Genomic DNA, 17,690 nt, shown 5'->3' with positions numbered 1-17,690 from the left:
GTGTGTGTGTGTGTGTGTGTGTGTGTGTGTGTGTGTGTGTGTGTGTGTGCGTGCGTGCGTGACTCGCATGTGCTTATTGTTATATACCATGTCTGGTAGGTACTTCTTTCTTAGAAGGGAGGGTGGTGAAACTTTTGGATCTTGGTTTGATTTTAAGTTAACTTTGTCTGTCATCACGGCAGACCGGCCTCTTCCCATTTCTGTTGAACATTTACTTATATGGTAAATAAAACTGGTAATTGTTTTGTTCATACAACGGTTTTCCTTTCCCTCCTTTTAAAAACCTGGGATTATAAATTAATTTGTTACTCCCCTCATCCCCTGGTGTTTTCTGGGATTAAACAGAACAATTGCAATCATGACATATGAAGGATTATATATACATGTAGAATCCAGGAGTGTAGGACACAATCAAACTTGTACATGTTGCATGGATCGCCATGACAACACATAAGGGGCGGTTGCAATCAAGCATGATTACTAATTTTGCTCGTAAGGAACATGAGTATTGACATGTTGATTGACACGGAGCTACACCAATCAGTTCATAATTCAGCCTAATTTAAACAGTGGATGGAACACAGGTTTTCTTTGCTGGGACCGAAAGGGTTCAACTGGAAACACATCAAAATGTTCCATCAATTTGGTGGGCGTTATGGCAACAGGGGTGAATATAATTAGTAATTACAAGTCTAATCACATTCATTTGGCTTCATGACAATCATTAGCATTAACATTAAATGAATGAATGAGCATAGCGACAAGGTTGTCAAATACTTTTGTCAAAAAACCACCAAAAACATTTAGTAGAAAAGAGGATCAAACCCACAAAGCCCCCCCAAACACTGATGTAGCAACCAGCCAACATGTGTACATGTGTGTGAATGGAGAGGGGGTGGATGCATATCAGGCACTCTTTTTGAAGTGTATTAATGGAAAGATAAGCATAACTGTCTCATATGATTTCCTTTAAAGCATGCTGCTAAGTCAGCCCACAGCCATCTGGCTCCCCCTAAAACACACACACACACACACACACACACACACACACACCAAACTCAGTGGGAATGACAATCCGAGGGCATGCAGTCAGAGAGAGGATATTATAACAGGCCAGACTGACCATAACTCCTAGCTTATGGAGCATTGAGACAGTTCATACTCTCTCTCTCTTACACACCACTGACACTGACACTGAAGTGATGAGAAAAGCCTGGAGAACAAAGTCATTTATTTAGTTTGAGGCATTTGTAAAACCATCCGATGCTCTTGAATGACTCTCAGGGGCTATAAGTCCTATACCCGCTCAGTCCATTGAGGACAATGTAGAGGCACAATTAAATAAACTCAAAAGCAAGAGTGTGTGCTCCTGGTGATAGCTAGGCTGTTGTGTTTCCCCCATGCGGGGTTCAAAAGATTTCACTGATAATATGTTAAAGCCCAGCACAATATGTGGCGCTCGACCTCTGGCTGAGCCAAAAAAATGATGTTCAAGCTGTTCATGTGCCACAAGCGAAGAGAATAAATGGATGAACCCTCGAGCAATGAAAATTATGAGAAACTGTGGCAGCGACAGGCTGAGCACATGACTAACTGTGGTCAGCTGGCTTTGTGCTGACATAAAACTCAAACACTGTAGGTTTTGTTGAATAAAATTGCTGATTTTTCCACAACATGGCCTCAGAAAAGTTTCCATTTCAAAAGAAGTACTGTATGACATTGCATCGTTTTATGTTGCCTAAGGTCTCCCACTCCAACACAAACCAGTCAGTCAGCAGTTTACATTTTGAGGGACTCTTTAATCCAGTGACTAATGAGCATGACCAGGTAGGAGCTTCAGTATGGAAGCAAATGTTTACAAATAATTCCACAGCTTGCAGTTATATATCACCTTTTGTGTGCATGTGAAAAAAAAAATTGCATGCACGTATCTTTATCTTAACGTAAAAGTTTTACAGCTGTAGAAATATTTCGTGCATGTGTGAAAAAGTTTTGTGCACACAGATATAATTTGCACGTGTAAAAAAAGTTTTGCAGCTAAAGAAATATTTTCTGTATATGTTTATGTATATGTAATTAAAATATGTGCCGGAATATTTTCAACAGTGAGGTTTCACACAGTCTGAGAGACGGACACAAATTATCTATCTTTGTATGTGACACTGAAGTTACAAGCTACTAGTTATAAAGCCTGTTTTAACGCCTGCGCTGACTATCCAATCAGAGGAAGTCAAACTGTCCAATCAGTTACTTTGTTCATCTGTTGTATGCTGGAGTCAACATGGAGGAGGCCGAGGGAGATGGGTCTGATTGCAGCTGCAGTGGCCTATTCCTGTCGACCATGACTGGAACGCCCATGTAGATCATTGGTTTTCGTAGAACAGGAATGCCCAGTTTTCTGGTAAATAGCAGTGAGCCTTTCCTACCTGCTACTGTTTTTAAAGGTAGAAATACAGGTTTGGTGTTTTAAAATTACAGTAAAAGTGGTTTTCTAACTCTTACAGAATTTAAACATGAACCGAAGCATTTGTGCAGCATAGTTAAGCCCTTATTGTTGGCTAGCTAATGTTAGCCATAATGCTATCGCTACCAATGCTAACTTTAGCCAATCTTTGGCCAGCTTTAAGCTTTATACTGGATAGGTTGGGACTGACAGTCTGGCTAGTTTGTTGTTGAATGTGTATGTAGGCTACCTCTAAGTTATAAACCAAAGGTTACACACACTAAATCACAAACAATCTTTATTTATGAATGAGCTTGAATTAAACCTTGATTTACACATTACCTTTGATCATATGATGTTTGCACAGTTTGCACACACACACTGACACAGACGATACTAACATATTGGTTCCTCTCTTAGACAAACAGAACATCAATCCAGCCCTGCGCTTTGGTTGGTAAGTAGAAATACTGTAACTGAAACTGACCACATAACTTGACTGTGGATAACTGTCCTTAGACCTTTCCATTTTGTTTAGAAAAATGCCATTCACACATGATTTACACTATGCGATGCTTTATTTTATGTACTGTGCTGTAAAGACTATTGCATATCCTCAAGTCCTAAGAGCCAACAAGATATTGAAGGGATACAGTTTTGCCTTTTTGACACCAAAGTCAGTGTCATCACACAACTAAGTTTCTTAAGCAACTTAAATTCATTTATTTAAGACATTTTAACTTCCTGGAAAATTCAGAATCTTGAATGAGACTTTGATAATAAATAAGAAAATTAATTGTCAACCCTGAACCCTGAAGGACTCTTTTTGATGTGAACTAAAAATCTCTCTTTCTTTCTCTCTCCCTCACCCCCCTCACCCTCCTTCCACTCCTCCCAACCTTCTCCTTCCTATCTCTAACTGCAAACCATCACGGTTGGTGACTCAGCAGTAAGTTCATACACATGAATGAAATGTTAGGCTGAATTACCACAGTGTGCCATGCAGATTTCTTATACACAGTTAATAAAATGGTAGTGAAACACTGAGACTTCTAAAACAGCCCCACTGAGTAGATAGATTTTATGACACCAGTGTGTTTCACATAAATCTAGCAACAACTGGAAATGCAGCATTAATAGGGGTATTTGGTGGTGATTATGATTTTACACTATGTTCATGTGAAGACATTAAAAGCAGACACATTTAATGCGTTATTGTACCACGTGAGCCAATCACAGCTGTGGGCGTTCCTGTGCTCTACAGCAACGCCCCGCCATGGCTGCAATCAGACTCTTCTGGCCCGAGGCGAACTCTTCTGAGATATTCAATTCAATTCAATTTTATTTATATAGCGCCAATTCATAACAGAAATTATCTCATTGCACTTTTCCTATAGAGCAGGCCTAGACTGCACTCTTTATAATATTATTTACAGAGACCCAACAAATCCCACCATGAGCAAGCATTTGGCGACAGTGGCAAGGAAAATCTTCCTTTAAGAGGGCAGAAACCTTGGACAGAACCAGACTCAATGGTGGGCGGCCATCTGCTGCTGCTGTGTTAGGTTGAGAGAGAGAGAGAGATACAGGTGGGTTAATTAGCACGGGACATGCCAGTAAAGTTTTACATCGTAATTAACTACACATATCTAGACATCATGCATATCATCATATCATGCATCCCGGAGACACCTAATTTGCATATTTTGTTTGTGTGGTCATTGCTAATGTCTTAGCTAACTACAGTCTGTTGGCTTATGTTTGTTGTTGTGCCGTTTGAACAAGTAACCTTAATATTAAGGAAAGTAAGGCTATTCTTTAACAGGTGCTTCAAGACATAATGCTGCGTGCATTTAATGTGAGAAGGAAGGTAGTTAGCTAAAGGTCGAGAAGGTTCAGTTTGCAATCCAACCTGTAACATGTTCTTGTCAGCGGGAAAATAAACCACAGTAGTAAACTAGTAATACAATTTTCAAATCTAAAAGGGGACAGCAGTGAACTGTCAATACAGCAAAATATGCTCAGTCTTATGTTTTTATGATGGGAGAACATTTCATCTGTCATACACCTCTTTCATGAGCTGCAAAATTTCTTTACTATCAAACACACAGGAGCAGAACTCCTTAATAAAGAGAGCTGTTCGCAGCTTTGTGGACATCTTGTCGAATGCATTGCCAAAAATTCAAGTTTCAAGTGTGCCACAAGCTCACCAGCAGTCAGCCATAACAGCAACCCGAGGAGACATGCAAAGGTATATGACAAGCATAAGTTTAATTATTATAGTATAATAATGTATTTGTTGCTCATTATCGTTACTCAATATAACTTTGAACAGGTACAAGTCAGGAACGCACACCAACATTAGTGAGGTGAAGACTCTAGAGGATTGTGTACAAACAGATGACAGAATGGGGGTCGCACACTCCAGCTCTGATTCAAAGTCATCATGCTGATCGGAGTATGAGAGTGCGACCTATTATGTAATTTGTTTGCACTCAATATAACTTTATTGTAACCTAAGTAATCTTTATGCTTCAGCCACCAGTGCGCCTGCAGCTACCAGCCCAACAGCAAGCAGCCTCAAGTGTACAGAGGGAAATGTTTCAAATTGATCTTCATTTGTCTTATCTGACATCGATTCATAATGGCCCTTAATCATATACAGTTCAAATATTGCATTTCTAAATGTTGTGGTGTTATTTATGCGTTAAAAGAAAAAACAAGATAGATTGTTTGATGACTGCTCACTCCGTCAGTCAGGTGAGCTCTGGAACCTGTACAGCTGCAAAACGTTTTTAGAAAGTCACACACACAGTTTCACATGCACACAAAAGGGGATACAGAACTGCAGATTGTGAAATTATTTGTGAACATCATTTCACAAGCTCAAAATATTAATGACCCTAATTTGCTTCCATACTTCAGCCCCTCACTATTGAATGAATATGTGACCTCACTGCTGTATGTGACTCCGATCCTCCCTGTCAAAGATATTATGACTATGATAATATAGATGGTTAGAAAAGCTGTGTAGCATAGAACTTGGGGTTTACTACAGATTCACAGAGAGTTGTTTAAAATAACAATGTGAACACTGAGAACATGCTCAACTCATTTCTACAAAAAGCAGTTATACTCTGTAGTCCCAGTGACCTGCTTTGTGCTGAATTTTAGCACAGTTTACAAATTCTGAGGCTTGATTTGCAATGAAACTTTTTAAGCCCTTTCTGGTACTCTGATAAGTTATGCATCAAAAGTGGCCTGACTATTGAAATGATTAAAATATGCACACAGAAAACAGTTAACAAAAAGGAGTTGTATAATGTGGCACAGAGCATCACTTTTCTCAGTGTATTTTTTGTTCTGTATCTGCTGATATAATATAATTAACTCAATGTTCTCCAGCGTAGTTAGAAGGGGCAGAGTAATGTCAGCACAGTTAAAGATCATAGTGAGATATACAGGAATACTGTATGCACATGCAGTAGTAAATGTGCAGACGTTATGTGACTGACTGCAAGCGTAAACATACATGTATTTCAAAAGACAACCCATACTTAAAAACAGGAAGTTACATCTTTGTTCATTACAGGGACTGATGAAATTAACTTTAACCATAATGTAAAGTAGAATCAACTTAGCTCAGCTATCTGGACTATTTTACAAAGGCACGTTCAAGTGGACTAACTGTGCTTTTAGCCCTGAGCTAGCTGGCCCTGAACAGGAGTAAGGTAATTCAAATGTGGAGGATGAACACTTTGAGAAGGGGTTTAATTAGTTTTGGGAAAACTCAGCCCTGGGCTGAGAATAACACTGGGCTACAACTCGCTGCGATAAAACTGCAAAAGATCAAGTGAAGATGGCAGCGCCCATAGGGTTTCCAGTTAATGCTGTGTTTGGATGGCTGTAAGAAGAGGCTTACGTGTGGTGGGAATGGCAGGATGGAAGAACGGAGGAAGGAAGAAGCGAGAGGAAGGAAGTAAAAGAGGAAGGAGAGGGAAAGAAAAAGCAGCGATTGTGGGCTACAGGAAGGTATTAAAGCAAGCGCAGCAGCGATACGTAGATGGAGGGGAAGAGGGAGGGGAGCACAGACAGAGAAAGGAGGTGATTAAGATAAGGATAAGGGATAGATAGGAGGACTGAGAAATGTCTGAAAAGCATCTGAGCTCAGCAGGAACTCATCTTTGCTAGCAGTCGATTTATTTCCAACAATTTCTCACATCTAAACGTTACGTCAGGTGGTGCCTTCCAAAACAACCCTTATGACTGTTCTACAAAGGACTCATATGAGAGTTTTCTGGTCTGTCATCTTTATGACTAAGATATGGTTAGGTTTAGACAACTACTACTTGGTTAAGCAGCTATAATCAATATCTTTAGATTGACAATGGATCACATGACTACTTGTATGTGATAGGGGTTGCTCTTAGTGATGAGCCTGCTGAAAATAATCACGGACTCTCTTCAGCTCTACGGAGCATTTTGGTGTCTTTCAGCTCATTGTTTTCTCATTGTTCGCAACTTTACTGTTTTGCTTCAGTCTCATTGCTCTCATCTGTGTTGTTTCCAGACGCAGACACAGGCAGCTGTTTTCAGTGAAAAAGCTATGATAAACCCAAGCAGACAGGAAGTCAGCGACTAACTAGTGAATGCAATGGAGCATTTAGTGGCTAAAGAGCCAGATATTTCCCTCAGGAGTTGGTGGAGTTGGTGAATATTAGACTTAAATTCATTGGGTGGCCGGACTAATGATCCTGAAATAAATGCTAGTGTAGCTCCGTATCTGCTCGATGTGTTTCTGTTTGGTAACATGTTTGCCATATCAACTGAAAAGGTGATAATATGTCAGTGTTGTGTTTACAGGTAGTTTCCGCTGCCCCCCAGAAATCAGTTCATGCAGGTTTACGCTTAGGAAAAGATTGCCTTTATGGCTAAAAGACACAAACACTGGAGGAGACAGTTTCCAGTGTCAAACACAGACACTTTGTATCCACAACCATCCACCCTACCCGACCTACTCCATAATGCCATATACTCCCTGCACAGAATAGTAGTGTCACACTATTTGTGGCTTTTCTACTGAGAGGACAGCCATTATTTCCATGGCTGCAAGATGGCACTTGTTAGGAAAATGTAAACAGGTCATCTTAAGCGTTTCTTCAAATGCCTGTTGAGGATTGTGTCTATATTCCTGAACTTCTCCTCCTTACCACACATGTCCTTAAAATCTGTTTCTTTCCCTCCACAAAGTGAACCACAGAAAGTGCTGCTGCTTGTTATTTGTTGCTTGTTACCAACCTGACACCATGTGAGCAGAACGAGTGAGAGACGAAGTGCAAGAAAAGGTGCAGGGTTGTGCTGTTTGGACAAGGTAATGCAGCTTGCTCAGTAGGATTGTTTTTCGTGCCAAAATCAAGCACTAACAATGTCCTAGAGATCTGGAGGGAGATGTCTGTGTGTGTTTGTTGAGAAAGGGAAGTGGACAGAGTTGAGCAAGGCAGAGTGATACAAGCAATAAACACAGAGAAAAAATCATCCACAGCTTTGGCAGCCTTGCACAGTTCGGCTCACAGTGTGTGATATGAACCCGCTCCAACTGAGAGAGCAGATCTTTCCATGTGAAGGACAGGTAAGGGCAGGAGATACACAGGCTACATTTCACCAACAGACTCTTTAATTAGCCCTATCCTTTTTGTTCTAATATTCCAATACGTTATTTACAACCATATTGTCACTCCATATGTCTGCTGCAGGCACTGTAGCTCACAGCGATGTCAAAACAGTGTCTGTGTATCACAGCCTGTTGGAAGATAGCATTATCATTGATATTATGGCTCAACAGAGAGCTATTTACCAATCAGGCCACTGGCACAGAAAGGATCATAAATAATTAAGCGTCTGTTCAGTCGGCACTTTCAAATTCCAGGAAGTATTAACGATTGGTAGATCTGACTGTCCATAAATGTCAGTAAACACTCCAGGTTGAGGACAGAAGGTCTAATCAGGTTCTGATGTAATCAACTCAAGGAGCTGATACAGGAGCAACACTCTGGGGAACTTGAACAACTGAAGTGTGACATGGTTTCTTTTTGCAGCACAGCTTTGTTGAATCACAACAAGAGGATTTTAGCTTCACGGTCACTAAACTTTTATATTGATGTCAGGGTCTTGTCATGCTGTTCTCTTATCTGATCCACAGACCTTGATTAGACCTTGATTAGACCTTGATTAGACCTTGATTAGACCTTGATTAGACCTTGCCATGAGACACTCAAGATGAACATTGGGTCTGGTAGTGATATTGATCTCGCTGAGCCATAAACTGAAGCACATCTCACACCCATATAACATAATATATTTCCCTGTTTTGCATTTTAACACATTTGATTTTGGCTCGGGGGGGATGGAATGTCACTAATTTTAGTCTTATGTAACAAACAAATCAGTTTTTAATGAGGGGAAGACTCTTCAGGGTCACATTAATGGGTTGCTTCAGTTTCAATCACATATTAAAGGAGTTTTAAAATGAACAGAGCTGTGAATGGCTGCTTCGCTCATCAGTCTCATCTTATTTACAGCAGCAGCTCTGCTCAGTGTATTTGAGTACAGACTGGAACAACGGGAACTTCCCCTCTCATAAAAATAAGCTTCACTGCACTTTATTGCAGAGCACTGGTCAGACACTGTCACATTACAGCTGCTGCCTCTTTCTATCACTCTCTGTCCTGGAAAGCCTTTAATATTGGTATCTGAGTACTGAGAGTATGATGGTTTCTGAGTCTGATGTCCCTCTGTCCACAGGGTGATGTGTGAAAGATCTAGCAAATTTTAATCTCACAAATTCTTTAGGATTTTGCAGTTTTTGTGAGATTATTGCAACCATAAATGATTACTGGCCTTGTTTATTGAGAAGAAAAGTTTCTTATACTGATTACTGTTGTTGATGCAAAACAAAGGTGACATTTCCAGCTTGAGATACATTTTAAGATGGAGGTTAAACTGAAAAACATCTAAATAATGAAGAGATTCAACAACAAATTCCCTCTGAAGAAATGACAAAGAAAACTACAATATTTTTAGCTACACTAACAGTGTGGATCTATGGATCGCAATGTTGGTCTGTTGGTTGGTCCAGACTGAAATATCTCATCAACTATTAGATGAATTGCCACAAAAATTTCCACAGACATTCATAGCCAGTGGATCCCAATCTTGGAACCCATTGGCTATCGTCTGGCAAGAATTTAGCCTCATGTTCCGCCTCTTTTGCTCTCCACACACACTGTTTACCTGCATGCAACTAACGGACTACAAACGGGAAACCAGAACCCTTCCGACACCAAAATCTTGTCCCTTATAGAGATTAAGTGGATCTGAATAGCTTGGATGATCCCCTGACTTTTCCTCTGGCACCATCAGGTCAAACTTTATTTGCCCAATACTTTATGACCAAATCCCTGAAAAACCAATGACATTACCATCAGCTTCAGCTGTACCTTATGTTTAGTCCTAATTAGCAAATGTTAGCATGCTGCAAACATTATACTTGCTAAACATCAGCATGATAATGTTGTCATTGTCAGTATGTTAGGATGCTTATGTTAGCATTTAGCTCAAAGCATCGCTGTACAGCCTCACAGATCTGCAAGCATGGCTGTAGACTCTTAGTGTTGTTCATACTAATATGGAAGATCCCAACTAGGATTAGACTTTTTGATGAAAATATTAGATTTCTGCTACATAGCTAAAAGAAAAAATAGGCTTACTGTTCCTTTCAGTAAAGTTGGGCTCATATCCCTCAGTTCAGTTCATTTTAAAAATTCAAACAGATGCTACCAGTAATTTATTGCTAGAGAAGTGCACTTTCTAAAAAAACACTGATATAAATACTTTCTCCAGCTGGTGTTGAGCGTCCATTGCAGACATTTCTTTGACCCCAGTCCCAGCGGAGGATCTGTTAGTGCCACACTGACTGATCTGAAACCGGGGGCCTCAGGCACACGAGTTCTGCTGAACAAACACACACACAAATACATGTTGAGACACAGCTGAGCACCATTGATCTGTATGCCAACGCACCAGATGTGACACGTGCGCACACACATACACACACAGGCAAACTTGACATTTCAATAATAAGGTTCACAGTCTTCCTCATTCGGCTGCAGCGCTCCTCTTCTGACCCTTTTCCTTCATCTTCACTTCTGCATTATTCTTCCTTTGCCACCTCTCGTGTCCTTTGTCACACTCTTGTTCTCGGTCTTCTCCCCCTCCTTGTTTCTTTGTCTCTCTCTGTCTTGTCCTCTCTTATAACTGACAGCTCCTGCTGGGCGACCTAAGATGCCTTTATTAAAATTGCAGGGCTTTTCAGACACATTGCTTGTCCCTCTGTATTTTCTAAAATAGCGTTTCACAAAATGAGGTGTCACATGCCTCTGGCTGGTGGTTCCCTACATGACAACAGAACAAGATAAATATCATCCTGGTCCCAAATTTCCCACTTTTTAAAATACTTTTTTGACACAAGTTTGAATGTGATGTTTGAGCATAATCTATATAAGCAACTATGCCTCTAGATGCATAAAGAACTACATGGATGGACAGAGATACTGGGATATATTTACAGAGGCACAACAAATCTGATTTTTGGGCTCCTTCTGCTCTTCCTCTATTACAGTGAAATAGTCTGGCTTAAATCAGATTTTATCTGTTTAGACAGTGATACGGAGATCATCCACATGCCACAAATTATAAATAAACACTTTCTGGGGTCTAAATACAGCCACAGCAGGCCTGTAACTACCAGAGAGGCCATTGCAGTAATGTCAATTTATATTTATCACACAAAAGACACAATTCAGTAAATGAAGGACCTGTAATATAATCAAATATAACCCCTGTGTAGCGGCATACCACATGTACACCCATTAATGCACCCATAGTTTAAAGTAAATAAAGCATGTCCTAGCCTAAATGCTGTACCAGCTGTTTTTTAACCCAGTGGTTCCCAAAATGGGGGTCGGGAACCCTACAATGGGTCACTATTAGGGGTCACAAGATGATTAATGGGATGGAAAAAATAAGAAAAAAACATTGTTCTGCTACACAAATTTGAATTAATTTTTTTGCACTATAGTCTTTGCTTTTTGTGAAATATTGCATAGTTTCACCTCGAACAATTAACATATTAACTAATATTCATTACTGTGAAACTTTCCATTCACATCAACACACTATAACAGCACAATCTTGAAACTTAAGATATAGGTAATCCACCACAGCGAACAACCACCAGTAAGGCCCATTACCGTCCCTCCACCTAGTATTTTCCAGGTGCTGGTTGTACCCCTGAGCCCAGGAGACCTCTGAACTTTCTGTAATTGCCTGTCACAGTTGTTGTTGTTGTTGTTACAGATAAGACATCTGCTGTACTACACTGTAAGCTGCTGTGCAGCGCAACATTTGTTCAGTGTGTTGTAGATCGACTTTTTGCATGGTATGCAGTTTGACATGTCATAGCAGAAAAAGCTCAGGTGTTGATAACATTAATAAAGGCTGCATTTCATTTAGGTGTGCCAGTTCAAGGGTCCTGCTGTTGTGCATATTGGCTCCCCAATAGGGCTTACTGAAACACATAATGGAACAGACACATTATTAATATTAGTAATTTTGTGTTTTTCTTGCAGTGACAAGCAGTAATGTTTGACTTGAAATGTGTCTATTTTCTCTAATCAGGGTCAGGCCAATCAGGCTTCAGTTCTGCACGATTTTATTCAAGTTGAAGATTTTTCTATTCCATTTTAAAACCAATTTTCAATCCTTGTCTCTGGACAGACCATAGAAATAATAACAGAGTAGCACTATAGAGAACACAGTCACTGAGACTTATTACTCTTTGTCAAAAGGTAAAAGGAAAATATGAAGGTGCAATCTATAATGCAAATGTTAACATAAGTGTAGCCCCACCACCAAAACTCAAAGCACATGATGGGAACCAACTCTACTCTACTACTACTACTACTCTAAGTATTAATATTTTACAGTAGGCCTACTACATGGATTAACACTGTACAACAACTAAGTCCAAATGATGTAGGTCCCTGCACATTCACACAGGTGTTTGCAGTTATGGCTGATTAGTCCTCTGCTCAGGTTGGAGTTAGGTGGAACTATGGTAGAAATTTCCTGAGGTCACCAAACTCATTAACTAATAATAATGATAGAGATGATGATGAACAGATGCAACAAATCAGTGTTAGGAGAGTGGCAAAGATGACATTCAATCACAGTCTGTACATGCTCAGGCATGCTTTGAGCAGGGGTCTAATCAGGCAGAATAATTGAAAACACCTGTGTGGGTGGACCATGGCTGTAGGCTACAGGGGTTTAATATCTTCAGATGCTGATTAAGATTTGTTTACATAAAATACGGATTTGTCTTATGTGAATCTATTGTCCAAAAGTCCTCAGTGGGTCTTTAGAATGTAAAACACCTGACATCTGAAGCCACTTGAAGGATATTTATAGGCCTTGAATGTCAACAAACATTTCAAAGGCTCCTGTTTCACTATGCAGTGAATCCCTGCTGCTTCCTTGTGTGTATGGGAAAGGCCATATTAGGCAGAAGATCTGTGTTGGACCTTGAGACCTGCATCATGTGATAGACACACTGGCATGGAGTGCAACATGTGGTTTATAATGAAACCATGCCAGCACCAGCAGATAAGATCTCCTCTGTTTGGGAAGAAGGGAGAGGAAACAAGTTCAAGTCCTGTCTGTCCCAGATATACAGCCTTTATGAAGCCGGATTCAGGGTGCAAGGAGAGGAGTGTGCATGGTGGGAGTTGTGTGAAACTGCGCAGCTGAGGTGTGAAGAAACATTGTGAAGAAGTTGATTTTTCACATCACAACTTTCATTTCCACGGATGAATTCGCTCAAGGAAGAGCAGGCAAGACCTGAGGGAGATTACTTTGTCAGCGCACGCGGAGGAGTGACGTGCCTCAGCTCCGGTTTGACTGACGCTCTTTGACTGTTGATGTATCCAAATACCGGCTGAGCTCTCTCTCTCTCTCTCTCTCTCTCTCTCTCTCTCTCCGTTCAGCCGTTATATCCTCGCTCACCATAGCTCGAGTATCAGTTACCGGGTCCCGACCAATCCCCGCGCGCTGTCAGAGCTCGAGAGGAGACAGCAGCGGAGAGGGGCAGACAGAGGGGAGAGAAAGCGAGAGGAGCACACACCCAACTATCCATCCATCCATCTATCTATCTATCTATCCATCCATCGTCTATCCTCTTTCACCCCCTTCCAGCACACAGGCAGCTCCATCCCACCTCTTTTCCTCCCCTCACCCGCCAGGTCCTCCTGACTGCAGCTGTTTGGGTGAACCGGGGAGGCGCGAGGCAGGATGCGCGATGGGACAAGCGTGCGGACACGCGCTCCTCTGTCGTAGCCAACCTCCGTCTTCCGAGATGTAAGTGTGTGTTTAATAACTCTGTGTGTTGGGTCTACCGTGTGTTGTGTTTTTATGTTCAAGCTTACTGCCACTTCTGCATACAGCGCACAGACTGAACGTCTGTAGAGGCACATGGCGCATTGAGCCAAATGTAGTGGTGTAGTAGTAGAGTGAGTGTGACCTGCTGGGTGTCATTCTTCCCCCTGACAGCGGCAGTGAAGACCACATGTGAGCTACGCAGGCGGCTGTCAGTATAAACTAGTGGGCAAAAGCCATGTAGCCCTCCTCCATCACGCTGTAATATCATTAAAATGCTCTCATAGGGTGTCTAGTCTGCTCTACAGAGAGTTTAGTGACCTTATCACCGTTGTATCTACCTGGGTATCATAACACTACTCCGATAGGCTACTCTTCCTTAATATCCCTATTGGGACAGATAGGCCTACATTCAATTCTCTCCATGACAATCGTTATGTTAAAATGTTTTTTAAAGGGCTGACTTCGAGCAAACCACCTCATCCTGATCTGGTGTAGCCTCACTGTCCAGCAAAAACCTTGTATGGTACCACTCTCTAATATGACAGCCTTTATTAAGGATTTCTAAGCTGTAACTAATAGCTTCATGAATGGTTGGTTGGAATCATTACTAATGCTTTATAGATTAGGTTATAAGCCATTAATAAGAACAACTTTTAGGCTGCCAGGTTATGGAAAAATCTCTTTGACGGATTGGATTTACCTTATGGAATAGAGCTACACAGGAATGGGACCAAAGTCAATTTATTACCAACCTATTATGCATTTATTATTGCATTACCAACATTTTATTTCCCATAAAAAGGATAAACACCAGCCAAAGAGATTTTTCCCAACCAGGTAACCCCAAATTTGTTCTTATTAAGGATTTATAACTGATCTATAAAGCATTAGTAGATGGTTTATTAACCAATAATAAAGCTATTACCTACATCTTATAAACCCTTTTATAAAGAGTGGAAAAAGTGGTTGTTTTGCCAGATTTGGTGATTTTTTTTTCTTTCTTCAAGTTTTTAGATAAACTTGAGAATAAATGCTCCCTCTGTGCAGGTTTCTCCTTTGAAACCCCCAAAATGCATCGCCACAGAGTTAAAAACAAGGCTGTTTTTCAGCCTGAAAGTTAATTCTTGACCCTGAGGCTGTTCTCCTTGTTCATGAAAAAGTTGATATTTTGGAGATAAATGGTTTTCACAGGACAGCAAATATGTGCCATGGATCAAAGGAGGCTGACACGATCATTATAACAATAAAATGCAATAAAGCAGCCCAGTGTTGCAACCTATCTTTGTGAAGTTTATGGCATTTGTTATGTGTTGAGAACGTCTCAGAGAAGTGTTTATTAAGCTCTTTGGTAATTGTTACCAAAGCCATTAGTTGTGGTAGTGTTGTTCTCTTCGTGTATGTTTGTCATGACATTTCTCAGCGGCAAAAACTGAACTTTTAAATGTCTGTTTTTAGCTAACTGTTAGTTAATAAACTAGAGCCCTCCTGATATTGAACCAGGTTTCTTCTGTTTGAAATTAAAGTTTGCCGTGTAAACACACAACGCCTGAGCTCAAATTAAGTGACGCATCTGCTGCCAATGAAGCTGCGTGATTGTGATCAAAACGCGTGGATGATCCAACAGCATGCACATGCTGTATATATGGTGAGCGCTTACCTCAGGACATGTCTTGATGCCTATACTCTTTGTTTAAAAAAATAAAAAGTACTGTTAGTTCCTTCCCCCTCTCTCACAGGTGAATAGCATCATTTGAGCATAATAAGATTGTGATGCCATTATACACTTATTACACAAAAGATTAATTGTCTTTATCTCCTCCTTCCTTATTGGTTTGAAAACAATTAGGGAAATCAGTGGAGGATAATGGCTGTTATTCACCTTACCAGTGCTTGTCAGAAAAGGCTAAGCTTCTTACATTGGGCGTTTGTTTGCCAGTCTAGGTTTGACTTAGACTTAGGTCATGAAGTGTGATGATGTCACAAAATACACAAGAGCAGATGTCATGCCTGTGCCGTTTGTGATATGTCCCCTCCTTTGATTGAGCATTATGATCAAATAAAACCATTTAGGTTGAAAAACAAGCAAGAGGAACATCCATAGCCTTTGTGGGGTTTTTTTTATCATCGGGATGGTTTACTAGAGTCTTGGATCCCTGAATTGCAGCTTTGAGAGCCAGTTATTCATCATCAGAATATTGACCAAGCTCTACAGAATCACATACATGTATTCTGTCTAAGCTGATACCGCCATTCACCCTTAGTTTGTAATGTCTGATGCTGTGTCTTTTATGTTGCTGTGTTTTTAAACAGCCTTTTTAGGAGGACACGTTCATATTCAATGCACTTTATCTGTATTTATCATTTTGCATCTTTTTAGCAGCCAACAGGCATCGCCCTTGTAATATGTATTTTTGGCTGTATGTATTTGTCCCTGAAAAATATTGCAATTTACTGGATTAATGCCAGGAAGTCAGATCCTCCAGCCTCCTGCTGAACACACACACACACACACAGACACACACACACACACACACACACATCCTTCTACTTCTATCTTTGTGAGGACCGTCATTGAAAAAATGCATTCCCTTACCCTAACCTTAACCATCACAACTAAATACCTAGCCCTAACCCTTTACCCTCACCCTAACCTAATTCTAACCTAACCTTTAAAACCAAGTCTTAACCTTCAAACAGAAGTTGAAGTTGTGAGGACCGGCCAAAATGTCCTCACTTTCCAAAAATGTCTTCACGCTGTAGGTAAAAAACATGTTTCAGTCCTCACTATGTAGCAAGTACAAGTACACATACACACACAGAAATGCACAGAAGTACACAGCAGCAGCAGAGTTGTAACCCGACTCCTGATGAGCGAGTGTGTGTGTGTGTGTGTGTGTGTGTGTGTGTGTGTGTGTGTGTGTGAGAGAGAAAGAAAGAGAGAGAGAGAACGGATGCTGACGTTGCACTGTGTTATCATCAGTAATGGGCTCATCAATACTAAAATATTCAGAGAGAGAGAGAGACAGAGAGAAAAGAGACAGAGAGGGAAGAGAGAGATAAAGAGAAAGCAGAGAGAAACCATTGTCAGATGTACAGTATTTGCATGCTTTTGCACTTGTTTGTGTGTGTATCCACAGAATATGTGTGCTTCAGCAAAACATTGGCAATTAACTGATTTATCTACATTTCCTATCTCTGAGTTCAGAATTGTATGTAAAGTACTCAGTTAAAAGTACCATGTACATACTCAAACTGCTGATACATGTTTACTTTGGAGGACAGCAGTAGATAATAGATCATTTGTTTTTACAAACAAGATAATTAACTGTATTACATTCAAATAAACATCTGTAGAAAATCATTTAAATTGAGCCACAACATATGGGAGCTGTGCTCATCCCTAGCAAAAAAAAACTACTGTCCTCCAGTTGAAGTGCAAACTAAATATGTAATTATTTATGAAATACTGAATGAATTGAATTTGGTTGCTTGCTCCCATTAATTTTCTGCATAAATATTACGAGGTGACTGGCAAAGCCTGGATGCCGGGAAAGTCTTCCAGCTGAATCATCAGTACGAAAGATGAGCAACTGTGTTAAGAAATCTGTTTGTAGTAAAGGCAAAGGTCACGAGAGAGGTCAGCTATGGCTCCCAATAAGTTTTGAGGTAACAAATATCCAATCGCGCAGCTTAAAATTCTGGTTCCAACACCACCAATGGCAGGTTTATGATAGAGATTAAGCTTTGTAGAACT

The 17,690-nt window shown here is 40.4% G+C and overlaps 1 protein-coding gene across 2 annotated transcripts in view; it reads left to right on the top strand.

Moving 5' to 3' along the window:
* Positions 1–13,179: 13,179 nt before the first annotated feature.
* LOC122879144 (cGMP-dependent 3',5'-cyclic phosphodiesterase) overlaps positions 13,180–17,690 on the top strand; it is a 164,696-nt gene continuing 160,185 nt past the window's right edge. Inside the window, exon 1 of one of the 2 annotated variants that reach the window (XM_044202902.1) lies at positions 13,180–13,915. In XM_044202902.1, coding sequence (XP_044058837.1) covers positions 13,857–13,915 — 59 coding nt within the window. In that variant the 5' untranslated portion in view covers positions 13,180–13,856. The remainder of the gene's footprint in view (positions 13,916–17,690) is intronic. The other variant, XM_044202903.1, reaches the window with a different exon arrangement.

The sequence above is a fragment of the Siniperca chuatsi genome, linkage group LG7 (genome assembly GCF_020085105.1).
Source record: "Siniperca chuatsi isolate FFG_IHB_CAS linkage group LG7, ASM2008510v1, whole genome shotgun sequence".
Lineage (NCBI taxonomy): Eukaryota > Metazoa > Chordata > Actinopteri > Centrarchiformes > Sinipercidae > Siniperca > Siniperca chuatsi.
The sequence above is the reverse complement of the archived record's forward strand: the minus strand, read 5'-3'. Positions and strand labels throughout refer to the sequence as shown.